Consider the following 13,233-nt stretch of genomic DNA (forward strand, 5'->3'; position numbering starts at 1 on the left):
ATGCTATGCTTAAAGCAGCAGCCGTCTCTTGCGTCCCTGCAATGATCCCATTGCCAGCATATATGAGTAATAGGAGTGTAGAGGTGACTACAGGGGTGTTATTTTGTGCTTACAGGACTCTTATAGTGGTAAAAACTGTATTTAGAAGGCCATAAACAGGTTTTCTGTCCTCTAACTACGAAAATATTACATGTATTAATATTGACTCCTACTCCGTGGAAATTCACTTATCGCGGTCGGGTCCAGAACCAGTTAACCTTGATATAAACGAGGGACGCCTGTATATGCATACATTCTTGCTTCTATTCATTTTGCATCATAAATGTAAATCCCAAAGTCCTCTGGGATAAGCTCCAGCTCACCTGTAACTCTGAACAGGGTAAGTTGTTGGAAATGAAGGAATGACTCAATAAATATACTGTACATAAACTATTAATATATTTACCAAAACAAAATGGATGAAAACCCATTTGTCACAAAACTGTGTCTGTTTGCTGATCAATAAAATAGCTTACAACATTTTTCTCTAATAAACGGTGATCTAATAAAAATGACCAGTGACGCATTTTAGGTTTAGACCTCAAGGTTTGGAATCCCTGCCCTAGTGTATCAATTCAAAAAATTTCTGCAACAGTCATCGATGTAATAAAGAATTTAAAAATACCAATTTGACTGTTCTGTACTTTGATGCTAGTGAAATACCCACACTAAGGTTCCAAGAATGGCAGGTCCTTTTACAAGTATCTCTCACTAGGAGGATAGTGGGTCATATTGTTTTGTTTATTTTTGACTGATAATTGTTTGATTTGCTGTGTGATTACTTTTTATAGAAACGGGTAGACGCAGAGTTTGTGGCTTACAGCATCTGGATTTTTAAAATTGATTTTCTTAACAAAAATTCATCAAAATACAAAATAATACATTAAGTCAAAAACATGGCTTGACATAATTCTCAATAAATGTATGTACATAATAAACACATGTCAAAAGAAAATTTATTAAAGTGATCGCTTCTCCAGTGAGCTCCCCATGTGTGCGTGGGTTTTTTCCAGGTACTCCGGTTTCCTCCCACATTCCAAAAACATGCATGTTAGGTTAATTGGTGACTCCAAATTGTCCATAGGTATGAATGTGAGTGTGAATGGTTGTTTGTCTATATGTGCCCTGCCATTGGCTGGCGACCAGGCCAGGGTGTACCCCGCCTCTCGCCCAAAGTCAGCTGGGATAGGCCCCAGCATACCCCCATATCCCTAGTGAGGATAAGCGGCATAGAAAATAGATGGATGGCTTCTCCAGTGAGTCAGTGAATGCTGCACTGGCTGGCGAGGCATGCTGGGGATGGTGTGAGGGAGGAGGAAATGTCGGCTGTCATGCTAACATTGTGTAAAATGGCAGCGTTTGGCATGCATCTTGTTAAGCATATTTTTTTGATCGTTGGTATTTACAAATGGGACCGCACGATGGCGTAGTGGTTAGCATGTTGGCCACGCAGTCAGGATATCTGGAAGATCTGGGTTCGAATCTCCGTTGGGCATCTGAGTGTAATGTTTGCATGTTCTCCTCATGCGTTTTTCCAAAAACATGCATTTTTTTGTGCAGTTCTGGTCCCCACTTACTGGTTCTCCTTTTTTTTATTAATACTGCTTGATTATACGGTCAATTTGTTTCTCGGTGTCCTCACATTCATGATCAGATCAGTATCGTCCATGTGTTCAGTTCTGTTCTATCCTGTTGTGAACATAGTTCATCTCTGACAGCGATGACAAAGTTTGTTTTTTAAATGTCATTATGGCTTAAATACTACAGCAGTACAACTAACATTATCTGTTTTAATATAAGTTCATATAAGATAAAACTAGGTATTCCTGCACATTCATGCCACATACTGTGAGCTTCTTGAAACATTTGCTATGTGAATCTAAAGCTTTCATCCATTTGTGATGCAAATGGAGCATTTGGGTGTAATTCCAAATGAAGTTTAACAAAGGCAGCAGAAGATACTTTAAATTTGTTGAAATACTAATATTTTGGTTACAAACGATATGTAGTCATTTTTGTACCGCCTGACACCCAGTTTTCCGACGTCCCAGTTCACGTGAAAGCATCAAAGTGACGACATGCCTCTATTAGCCGTGGTGGCTGATGGGAGTTTTATTGTCATGTAGCATATTTGAAAACGTTAGCACGAAGAAACTTAGCTCGTTGTTTATCTATATCTTAGGCCATGGATACTTGCTGCGTTAGTAGTTGCAGTGACCGTGTCCGCCACCAACAAGGGCGACTCGAGATAATATACTACTACAGCTTTCCTGTTTGGAATCAGAATGAAGGGACGGATGTCTCCGAGGTAACCAAGAAAAGACGGATGGCCTGGTTAGAAGCCGTACAACAGACAGACATAACATACGCCACAAATATAAATTTGAAAGTGTGTTCCAGACATTTTCATTCCGGTGAGTGTCAAAGCATTACGACGTAATGTGTGATGTATGCTATGCTGCATTTCAGAGAACTGGGTAGTCACAAATGTGAAACCTAGGCCATTGTTTCCTGACATTTATTTTAGAAAAATCTAGAGGCACATTTAATTGTTCATTTAATGTAATTGTCATTTTTCGCCGCTGCCATAGAGAGATGAACAAAAATACCTTATTTGTTGATGTATTTACAACAAATACCTAAATTAAGTGGAATTGGATCATTTCCACCTATGCTATTCTATGCAATGGCAACTGACGACATTTTTTCCCGACTAGGTCATCTCATTTTCTCCCCCTTGTCCGCAGATTCGTCATTTCCCCATACCGTGTCATCTAAATCAGGGGTGTAAAAGGAAAATAAAACAGTCTGCCTCTGAGGTTTGTGTTATTAGCATCGACATTGCAACTTTTTCTCCTTCCCCATTATTATTATTATTATTTTTTTTTATGTGTCGCGAGCCAATTAAAAAAATTAGCTGTGGGACAAAATGGCCCATGGGTAGCACTTTGGACACCCTTGATCTCAATGATCCAACTGTATATGTAAGTGTTCAAACTCAAAAACATACATCCAAGATTTTGGGAATTGTAATCTCAACTGCTGTAATCAAACCCGTGAGGAATTGTAATAAAGTTACACCTACATTTCTCCCACTTTACCACTAGGTTACAAGGCCACGTGCCTTCGTCTGTTTAGAACATATACATTATTTTAGGTAATAACAGGGTGCACCGCTAGAGTAATGAGGATCTGTAATAATCTTCAGGTTGGCTTGTCACCTCCTGTTAGGGCGTACTCGCACTCGGCCAACTGTGCCTGTGCCCGCAACACCTATCACGGTACAGTTGGATAGTGTGAGTGCACTGAATCACGCTTCCCCTCTTTTGGCACGATTGGAAGATGTTCTCCAGGGCCCGGCACAACGTTTTGCATTTTACTTAAAGCACATTGTTTCATGATAATGACACAATTTCTAATGTAACCCGTAGCACGCTCACTCACCCGCGACTACATTCGTATGTGCAATAAAGATGTGTCATTTAATTACCGTAATGCGCTCCTCTCGCCAAAATTAATACAGTGGCACATTTGTACTACAATCAGAATGACTCCAAATAAGATTGGGAATAGTGCACACATTCAAAGAAATTGAAGTAATACAATAGCACACAGCGAGTTATTTAATTAATTGCCCATCTTGAAAGTAATTGACAGCGGCAACTAACATCAGCGAAATAAATAATCAAAATGTTTTATTTTTTATAATTTGCTCTGATCGATCTACAGGCTATGACTTGTGTGTTTTTCTCCTGATATAAACCAACCTGAAGAGGAGGATGGGTTTTCCTCATTTAGTCTAGTCTACTTGTATTCTACTGACTCTTGTGACCTTGCCTCTCGGCCCCCAGACATACACACTCAATTTTATTGCATAGCTTGTTTTTGTAAAATAGTTGGCAGCTCAGCGTATATTTGTATTGTAGTGTATTAGTATTGTATATAGTGTTATAGTATTTGAATACATCTAAAAAGTAGTGTCGTCGAATGTCTTAATAAACGATGATCAATGTTGCCAGAAAATATATATATGTTGATCAGTACAGCAATCCTTCGTTTATCAAGGCCAATTGGTTCCAGACCAGACCGTGGTAAGTGAATTTCAGCGAAGTAGGATTCCTATATATGAATGGAATATTTTCATAATTACAAAATAGATAACCTGTTCATGACCTTATTAAATATGTTTTATAACATGATTAGAGCCCTCTAGACATGAAATGACACCCCTTCAGTCACCTTTACACTCATAATGCCCAATATAGTACACATTATAACAGAAAATAAGACATATTAGACATAAATAAGATAACAAACTCACACAATAGCATTAGGAAAGTTCCTTGTTTTTTCTGGACAGTGTACTTCCTGCGGTGGCTATCGTCTCATCGTTGTAATTTAATGGCACGAATGACACCACGTCAGCATGGCTATAAATTAGTCAACCTTTTTTATTTGAAATAGACACAGGGCACTTTGTCTTACAGACAGACGCTCAAAACACAGCATGGGCAGTTAAACACTTCCTAGTTCTCTTCTAATATGAACTCTCCTAAAAGCTAGCTCAAACCCAGCATGCAGAGTGTCACTGTAACATGTAAGTTCAGACCTCTTAAGGTGCAAGTATGTTTTGTTTTTTTTTTTTCTCGACTTTGCAGTCTCTTAATGCAGCATATAAGGCCTTGAAGTGTAGATTTCAAATTGTTTCAAAGTACTACTTTCATTTTAGGTATGTTTTTATGATGCTTAGTAATCACTATATCCTTTGGAAGGCAAACCAGCACATTCAATGGACATATTGAATCCTGACTGGGTTCCAAGCCGTCACCTACAACATGAAGACACACCCGCCATAGAGTCACCGCATCAATTCTATCGCAGATTTGTAAAACAGCAAAAGAAAAGGTCGGCATCAGGACAACGGACAGAATCCCAAACACTGGGAGATGTCACATCAGTGGACAAGAAACTTGTTAACAAGACACAAGCAGCACAAAAAAAGGAAGCGGAAGACCGAACAGAGGCTTTAGTGGTTGACAGCGTACAAGTGGTAAATCCCATAGAAGTGTCTGGAGGTGTGGAAAAGGACGAGGAAGTGGTTAAGGATGTGGAACCAGCACAAGAATCGACATCCCAGAGACAAGAAAGTTTGTATCAATTTCTGAAGCTCAGCAGCTGTGAAGAACTTGGATTTTTGTTGCCAATGAAGGAGCTTTGTTGTGAGCTACACAAAAATAACATGGATGAAAGCTTCTTCAAAGACAATGCACATACCATCGAATATTACACAGGAATGCCAAGCCTTGCTATTTTTATGTTGGTATTAGATGATGTTAAGCCTTCCTTGCCAGTGTCCAAACTGTCCCCCTTTCAGATGGTGTTATTGACACTTGCTCGTCTAAGGCTTGGCATTTCAGTTGAGCACCTAGCACAGCTCCTCGAGGTTTCATCTGAAACTATTTACACTGCATTTACCAACACTGTAGATGTGTTATATTCACACCTTAACTCCTTGGTGCTGTGGCCTAAACGGCATCGTTTACAAGCGATGATGCCACGTTGGTTTTTGGAAACATTCGGGAAACGTGTAGCCATTATTGTTGACTGCTTCCAAATGCATATAGAGAGGCAATCAAGGGCCACTCAAACACATAGACAGTCATGGTCTTCCAACAAAAGTACACACTCAGTGAAATACCTCCTTGGTATCACGACACAAGGCGCAATAGTGTTTATTTCTAAGGAATGGGGGAGTTGTGCATCAGACATACAGGTCACAGAGAATTGCGGCCTCCTTGATGAACTGCTACCAGGTGATATTGTTTTGTCTGATCGAGGCTTTGATATTAAAGACAACAAGGGCCTGTGGTGTGCCGAGGTCAAAAGCCATTTGCCCTCAAAAAAACGTTGTCTACTCGATCCCAAGAATGTGGAAAACACACCAGCAATGGCAAAGCTGAAGAATCTTGTGAAAGGAGTGATTGATGGTGTGCGCAATAAGTCTGCAATGCTACATAACAGAATACCGGCTAATTTGTTTCTGCAATGTACGGGCGAAGAGGTCACCTTTCTTTACAAGATTGTGAGCATTTGTTGTACTGTGTCCAACATGTGTCCAAGTGTTAATGTCACACTCGATGGGTCCAAAAAATGTGCACATTGAATATGACAATTAGTGTATTGATTTGACTTCTTTCTGCAAACATTGCTGCTCAATAAAATGTTTTGAGTCTGACGCTGTTGTTTTCGAGCAATATTTGGCCACAAGCTCCAAATGGATGCATTACGTCATAGTGCCTTACTTAATTTTGCTCATGTGACTAAATGTAGCTTGATTTGCCCGACTTGCCAAAAGTGTCACATACTGATTACTTTCTTATTGTAGCATCACAGTGCATTAGTCACAATTGCTCAACTCTTTCGAGATTTGCAGTTCTATTAACTTTATTTTTGTGTAAATGTCACAAAATAAATTTAACGCTAAGATATAAGCATACTTATCCAACGAAACTAGTAATTATTACTGATCTCAATTTGGATATGCAATGAAGTTTAAATGCACTGTAAAGTAATATTCTTTACATTTTGAGAAGCCATTAATTGGAAGTCAAAGACTGATAAAATTGAGATTACAGCAACAAATGATACAATTGGATATGATTGAGAGTACATAGTGTTGATTTTATGGAAAGTGTGTGAGAAGGTGTGTATATATTAAGAGTACAGATGTTGCTCGCCACATCGTGGTTTGAATTTTACGGATCCACAATCACTGTTTTTCAAAAATATATGACTAAATCATGCTGTTTTGTGAATACAGCCTATTAATAGTAAAAAAAATGTGCATGTTTAAGCAAATGTTATGTGTTTTTTGCCTAAATTAAGCATTTTCAAGCATAAAAATAGTGAATGAGAAATAGTAAATGAACTAAAATACAAATATAAGACATTCAGCAGATGCAGTCAAAAACCTGATGCTATGTAGTATTCTACACTGGTCACTAGGTGTCAGTAATATTCCTTTGTTTGGTGAGGCACACAAGCGTCAGGCTTGATCGCTGGAACAACACCTTTTTATTGAAGGATTGAATTATCTCAACAGACACAATAATAACACACATTATATTCATAACAACAAGGGCTATTGTTGCTGCCATAATCCACTCCCAAGATTAAACTCAGCTCTTAACCCTGACATCACTTCCTGTCCTCCAGACGTCCGGAACACATTATTTTAAATGTCTTGTTTTCTCTGATTCTGTCTACTATATTGGGTAATATGAGTGTAAAGGTGACTAGAGGGGTGTTATGCCATGTCTACAGGGCTCTAATGTTCAAAACTGTATTTAGACGATCGTAAACAGGGTTTCAATGCTGTACAAAAATATTTGATCTATAAATATGGAATCCTACTTGGTGGAAATTCACTAATCACAGTCGGGTCTGGGACCAATTAACTGCGATAAACGAGGGGTTACTGTGTGTGTAGGTTTTGTTAAATGACGTGACCTGTGCACTGTGCTACACAGTCTAACATTGATAAAAACATTATCAAGCAAGATTTACATTTTGTATTGTTTTTCAACTATTGTAACTATTGATTTTGGACAGTTAAACACAAAGAACCTATAGAGTATGTGTGGGGGAAATAATTATTTGATCCCCTGCTGATTTTGGAAGTTCACCCCATGACAACAGTTTTGATTTTACGGTAGGTTTATATTAGCAGAGACTGAATATGTAAAATCGAATACGTTTATAAAATTATTTGTATTTGAGTGAAATGAGCTTTTGAATGCTGCTTCTTGAGCCACTACTTTGTTGCTTTGGGTTTATGTTTTGGGTCATTGTCATGCTGGAAGACCCATCCACGACCCATTTTCATTGAGACCCTCAGGTTCTCATCCAGGATTCTCAGGTACATGGCCCCGTTCATCAAGTCTTGGACACCATCCATTGTTTGACAGTAGTTACTGTATGGTGGTGTTGGGGTAATATTCAGCATTTCTCTGCCTCCTAACATCAAAAGTCGAGTTGACGCCAAAGAGCTCAATTTTGGTGTTATTTGAGGACATCACATTCTCTCAATCCCTCTTAGGTGTTTTTTGACAAACAGATGAACCTGTACATGTGCCTTCTTCAGCAGAGGGGGCCTTGGGGGAACTGCAGAATCTCAACCTATCAATTTTCTATGCCGCTTGTCCTCACTATGGCCGCGGGGTTATGCTGGAGCCGATCCCAGCTGACTTTGGGCGAGAGTCAGGGTACACCCTGGACTGGTCGCCAGCCTTTCGCAGGGCACATAGAGACAACCAACCATTCACACTCACATTCAGAAAAGTGTGGCAGAAAATAATTGCTGCTGAATTAACCTAACATGTATATTTTTAGAATGTGGGGGGGGGGGACTGGAATACTCTTTGAGAAAACACACGCATGGGGCGAGCATGCAAACTCCACACAGAGATGCCCAAACAGAGATTCTGTCCCAGATCTTCCAGAGCTCATGACTGTGTGGCCAACATGCTAATCACTAAGCCAAATCAGGGCTTACAAACAAGCTTATAATTCTTGGCTGAAACCTCACCTTGTAAGAATCATCCCAACCCCACAAAGTGAGATCTTGCATGGGGGTTAGAGTGAGGGGAATTGCCCATTATCTTGTATTTATTCATTTTTCAACTTATAACGGCAACAGTCGTGTCTCTCTCACTAGATGGGACAGGACTAATTTGTAAATCTGCTTCATGAGCACATAACCGGTCTGTGGGGTTCAGAATTATTGCTGTTTGAGAGGGGATCAAATAATTATTTCATGCAATGAAGTCCAAGTTAATTTATAGGGTGTTTTTTTTCCATTTTGTCTTTGTGTCCAAATAAACCTGTCATACAAAGCACACACTGTTCATGTCTTTGTAAAGGAGTGAACGTACAAAATCAGCAGGGGATCAAATAATTATTTGACCCCACTGTATGCACTACAGCGATGACCTTCTCATGTCTCTTGCAGAAAGACGAGTGTGCTCTTGTGTGTGCATGTCTTTCAGCTTTGGTTTGTGCGTTTGGCCCTTCTTACCAAGCTGAACCTCTTCCAAAACGCTGAACTGGAATTTGAGCCTTTTGGCGATCTGGATCAACCTGACCTCTTCTACGAATACTACCCCAGTCTTTACCCTGGAAGAAGAGGTATACACACACACACATACACATACACACACACAGACACAGGATGTTCAGGTCTACATCACACATCACAATCATTGCAGACTTCCTTTAGGATTTCCATTTTGATAGTTCCAACACTTATGCATATTTATCAATTATGCTTGCACGGGAAATCAATATAATTACCCGTCTTATCGAGCATTGTCATAACACTTGTTCAATGAAGCCGTACATAGTTGAGAACAGTGAATCTAATAGTAATAATATTCTCACAACTAACTGTATAGACTGGTTTAACCCGCCATGTAACACAAAAGAGGGTTGTACAACACAGTACTGCATCTTAGGTACAGTATGGCTTTCAGAAAAAACATCTTTCACATGATTTATGGTACATAATGGTGCATTTTTATTCTTCTTGGCATGACCAAGTGTCACACAGAAGTGGCACGTTGTATCTGTCAGTGGACTATAGTGCATCTATCGGAACCATTATATAACTGCTGTACCGTAGCACTTTTCTGTGAATTCCCTATCAAGGTCATTATAATGAGCCTAGTCTGACTCAAGTACTGTGCACTGCTTTCAGTGAGTGTTCCAATGACATTAAAACCAAGCCCCCTAATATATTGGCCATCAAGAGCTGCTGTCCTTGTTTTGCAATGGCAGCTTGCTTTTGTACCTGGCTCTTGCAAAAGTGACAGACTTGATTTTGATTCCAATTTCCATCAGTATACCACATCCTGTAAAGATTGCTGCATTGCTTACAACAAAATAAAAACACTATTTTACAACTAAAGATTATACACAATGCCACCCTTCAGTGGTACACAGTCCCACCTCAATCGTTAACTGGGGCAAAATTGTCCATTCGTTTTTCTTGTGTGGATGCTGCTGTTGCAGCAGAGATGCTTTTACCACCCGGACGGACGCCAGTGAGATTGAGTTGGCCATAAAATATCTTCACAGGAGGGGAACAGATTGTGACTGTGTCAAACACTTTTCAGTATCGTTGTGTCCGTCAGGGTAGGTTCAGCTGAAATGCATCATGCCGACACTCGTTGTAAACGGTGCAGTGTTTGCCACACATTCATTTGGACCGCCACAAATACAGGAGATTTGCCCCTACTGGGGCAGTCTTCGACTGAGGATTTTCGTAGACGAATGGGATTCGCTAGATTTTGTCCATAGTCGACTAATAGTCAAATGTTTTTTTTTTTTTTTTTAAGAGCATAGCTAATGGCGATCTTGACAAATAAACTGATCTCATTTGCAACTCTTTCCACCTCAAAGAAAAAGGCTAAAACACTCAGATAAACAAATAAACATGGTAGGTATGCAACAATAGTACCTTAATTTATTTAGTGACATAGAAAGCAAGACAAACAAAACCGAAGCACAGTCACTGTCAGCAAGTGGGGCGTATCACACATCAGTGAACTGCACATAAAATAGGAACGACATGGCATGAAAAACAACAAGCTGCAGAAACTCTATTAGTAGCCCTATTTCTTGCATTAAAACTCACTGTTGGGATATAAAATGTAGTTGGCGGAACAGCCGTACCTGTTTTCAATGATACACCACGGTGGTTGTTGTTATGTGGTATGTAAGAAGCTGCTGACACAAGTTGCATTTTACTTTATGAAATCATCTTGAACCTTTTAAAAATATTTCCATACTTTGGATGATTTTTTTTTGTAGCTATTATGAGCCAAAAGCTCTGTCTTCCTCGCATTCAAAGCTAGCGCTCACCTAAGCTCCTTTGGATTGTGCCACTGAAGCGGGTGGTTTTATTAATTCGTGGTAAGTATAGGTATTCTGTTAAACTCACGTCATTTTCAATTTTTTATTAATAAAAAGGATGATTTTGTATCAAAATAGGCTATAACAAAAACAGAGGTATTCTTTGTAAAAATGTATGCTCAGCAGCAACCATGGGCACCTCCCATGTAGTCAGAATGGTACAGTCTTGATCACATGACATTTTTATATAATTTGACGGTAAGATTGTTAGTCGAATCAGACTCCATCGAATCATCGAATAGCCAACTATTCTAAGACACTCCTAGCCGCTACCTGTTCACTGTCGCTAATAAGCACGTTATAACACACGTGGCCTGCCAGAGAAGACTAAGCAGGAGGCCGAGTTGTCAGAACCCTCTAGATACTCTTTTTCAAAAAAGCGAGCGACCAATCTAGTAAAGTGACGTGAAAGCACGTATTGCTCTTCTCAACAAGCAGCGAGTGCTGCTGTGGGCCCTTCCTTCATCTGGAAGCACACTCAGGTGGCTCCGTCTTGTTTGTTTAGGGACAGAAGAAAAGTTACTTTGTAGTTCTAAACATTTTTTTTTTAATGGGTTTTTTTTTACTCATTTTTTGCAAATGCATCGTAGCCAATTGTGCAAATTCAAAAATGACATCATTACAACATAACCCACCCGTCTGGAAGGGGCCTGACTTTTAGATTCAAGATTCAAGAGAGTTTTATTGTCATGTGCATGGTAAAACAGCAGTTATACTATGCAATGAAAATCTTATTCTGTTCATTCTCCCAAGAAAAGAAAGAAAACACAAGAAAGAATAAGAACATAAGAAATAAACATATATACCAATAAATTAAGCAACAACAACAGAAGAGACATTAATACAAGCAAATAAATAAATAAATAAAAAAGTGCTATGAGTGTGTGCGTGTGTTGCGTGTGTGAGTGCTTCGTTGAGAAGCCTGATGGCCTGTGGGTAAAAGCTGTTGGCCAGCCTTGTGGTCCTGGATTTCAAACTCCTGTAGCGTCTGCCTGATGGTAGGAGTGTGAAGAATGAGTGTTGTGGATGTGTGCTGTCCTTGATGAGGTTGTGTGTTCTGCATAGGACTCTAGATTTATAAATGTCTTGCAGTGAGGGGAGGGCTGCCCCAACAATGTTCTGTGAGGTCTTGATCACCCGCTGGAGTGCCTTCCTATCACGTGTTGTACAGTTACCGTACCAAACAGTGATGGAGGCGGTAAGGACACTTTCGATAGTGCATCTGTAGAAGCAACTCAGGATTGTGGTGGGCATGCCAAATTTCCTCAGTCTTCTCAGGAAGTACAGTCTCCTTTGGGACTTCTTCAGAATTTGTTGGGTGTTGTGAGACCAGGTGAGGTCCTCGCTGATGTGTGTGCCAAGGAACTTGAAGGTTTTCACCCTCTCCACCTCAGTCTCATCAATAAACAGGGGTCTATGCGGCTCCTTTTCCCTTGTTCTTGGGTCGATGATCATCTCTTTAGTCTTATCTGTATTGAGAAGGAGATTGTTATCACGACACCAAGCTATGAGGTCCGCCACCTCTCTTCTGTATGATGTTTCAACACCACCAGTGATCAGTCCGATGACTGTAGTGTCATCCGCAAATTTAATGATGCTGGTGTTGTTCTGGGAGGCCATGCAATCGTAGGTGAAGAGCGTGTAGAGGAGCGGACTCAGCACACACCCCTGTGGGGTCCCAATGCTCACAATTCTTGATCTGGATGTACGATTGTGGACTCTGACTGACTGGGGCCTGCCTGTTAGAAAGTTAAACACCCAGTTACAGAGGGAGGGTTACAGGCCAAGTGTGAGGAGCTTATTTGTGAGTTTGTGGGGGCTGACTGTGTTAAATGCAGAGCTATAGTCTATAAATAGCATTCTGACATATGTGTTCTGGCCCTGTAGGTGAGAAAGGGCTGTGTGGATGGCAGTGTTGACTGCATCATCCGTGGACCGGTTCTGGCGATATGCAAACTGTAGAGGGTCCACAGTTGCTGGGATGCTCTTTTTGATGTGGGTCATTACTATTCTTTTAAAGCACTTCATAACAATAGGAGTGAGTGTTATAGGGCGATAGTCATTCAAGCAGGTGACGCTCTTCTTGGGTACGGGCACTATGGTGGTGGACTTAAAGCAGGTCGGTACAGATGCTTGTGCAAGCGACAGGTTAAATATGTCAGCAAGCACATCAGCTAGCTCTGATGAGCAAACCCGAAGTGCACGTCCTGAGATGTTGTCTGG

General features: G+C 40.2%; 2 protein-coding genes across 5 annotated transcripts in view; both read left to right on the forward strand.

Annotated features, from left to right (window-relative positions):
- The window catches only part of trappc12 (trafficking protein particle complex subunit 12), a 42,026-nt gene that overhangs the window by 14,876 nt on the left and 13,917 nt on the right, over window positions 1-13,233 (forward strand). For both annotated transcript variants that reach the window (XM_054796000.1, XM_054796001.1), the window contains one exon: window positions 9,087-9,225. In XM_054796000.1, the coding sequence (XP_054651975.1) occupies window positions 9,087-9,225 (139 nt within the window). The remainder of the gene's footprint in view (window positions 1-9,086; window positions 9,226-13,233) is intronic.
- LOC129192222 (uncharacterized) lies at window positions 33-9,074 on the forward strand. Of its 3 annotated transcripts, XM_054796003.1 has the most exons (3): window positions 33-2,453; window positions 2,787-2,858; window positions 4,812-9,074. In XM_054796003.1, exon 3 carries the CDS (start codon window positions 4,829-4,831, stop codon window positions 6,200-6,202), a length of 1,374 nt encoding a protein of 457 aa, XP_054651978.1. In that variant the 5' UTR covers window positions 33-2,453; window positions 2,787-2,858; window positions 4,812-4,828; the 3' UTR covers window positions 6,203-9,074. The 3 variants fall into 3 exon arrangements, with proteins under 3 accessions (XP_054651978.1, XP_054651977.1, XP_054651979.1); XM_054796002.1 differs by lacking the exon at window positions 2,787-2,858 and having other exon boundaries at window positions 35-2,453; XM_054796004.1 differs by lacking the exon at window positions 33-2,453 and having other exon boundaries at window positions 2,466-2,858.

This window comes from Dunckerocampus dactyliophorus, chromosome 13, assembly GCF_027744805.1.
Source record: "Dunckerocampus dactyliophorus isolate RoL2022-P2 chromosome 13, RoL_Ddac_1.1, whole genome shotgun sequence".
Classification (NCBI taxonomy): domain Eukaryota; kingdom Metazoa; phylum Chordata; class Actinopteri; order Syngnathiformes; family Syngnathidae; genus Dunckerocampus; species Dunckerocampus dactyliophorus.

What these genes read in the sequence shown, in the direction of transcription:
- LOC129192222 (XM_054796002.1), top strand. Translation starts at nt 2,225, where the DNA reads ATGGATACTTGCTGCGTTAGTAGTTGCAGTGACCGTGTCCGCCACCAA. An exon ending in TTCCAGACATTTTCATTCCG is followed by an intron (nt 2,454 to 4,811) that starts GTGAGTGTCAAA and finishes ATCCTTTGGAAG; the next exon opens with GCAAACCAGCACATTCAATG.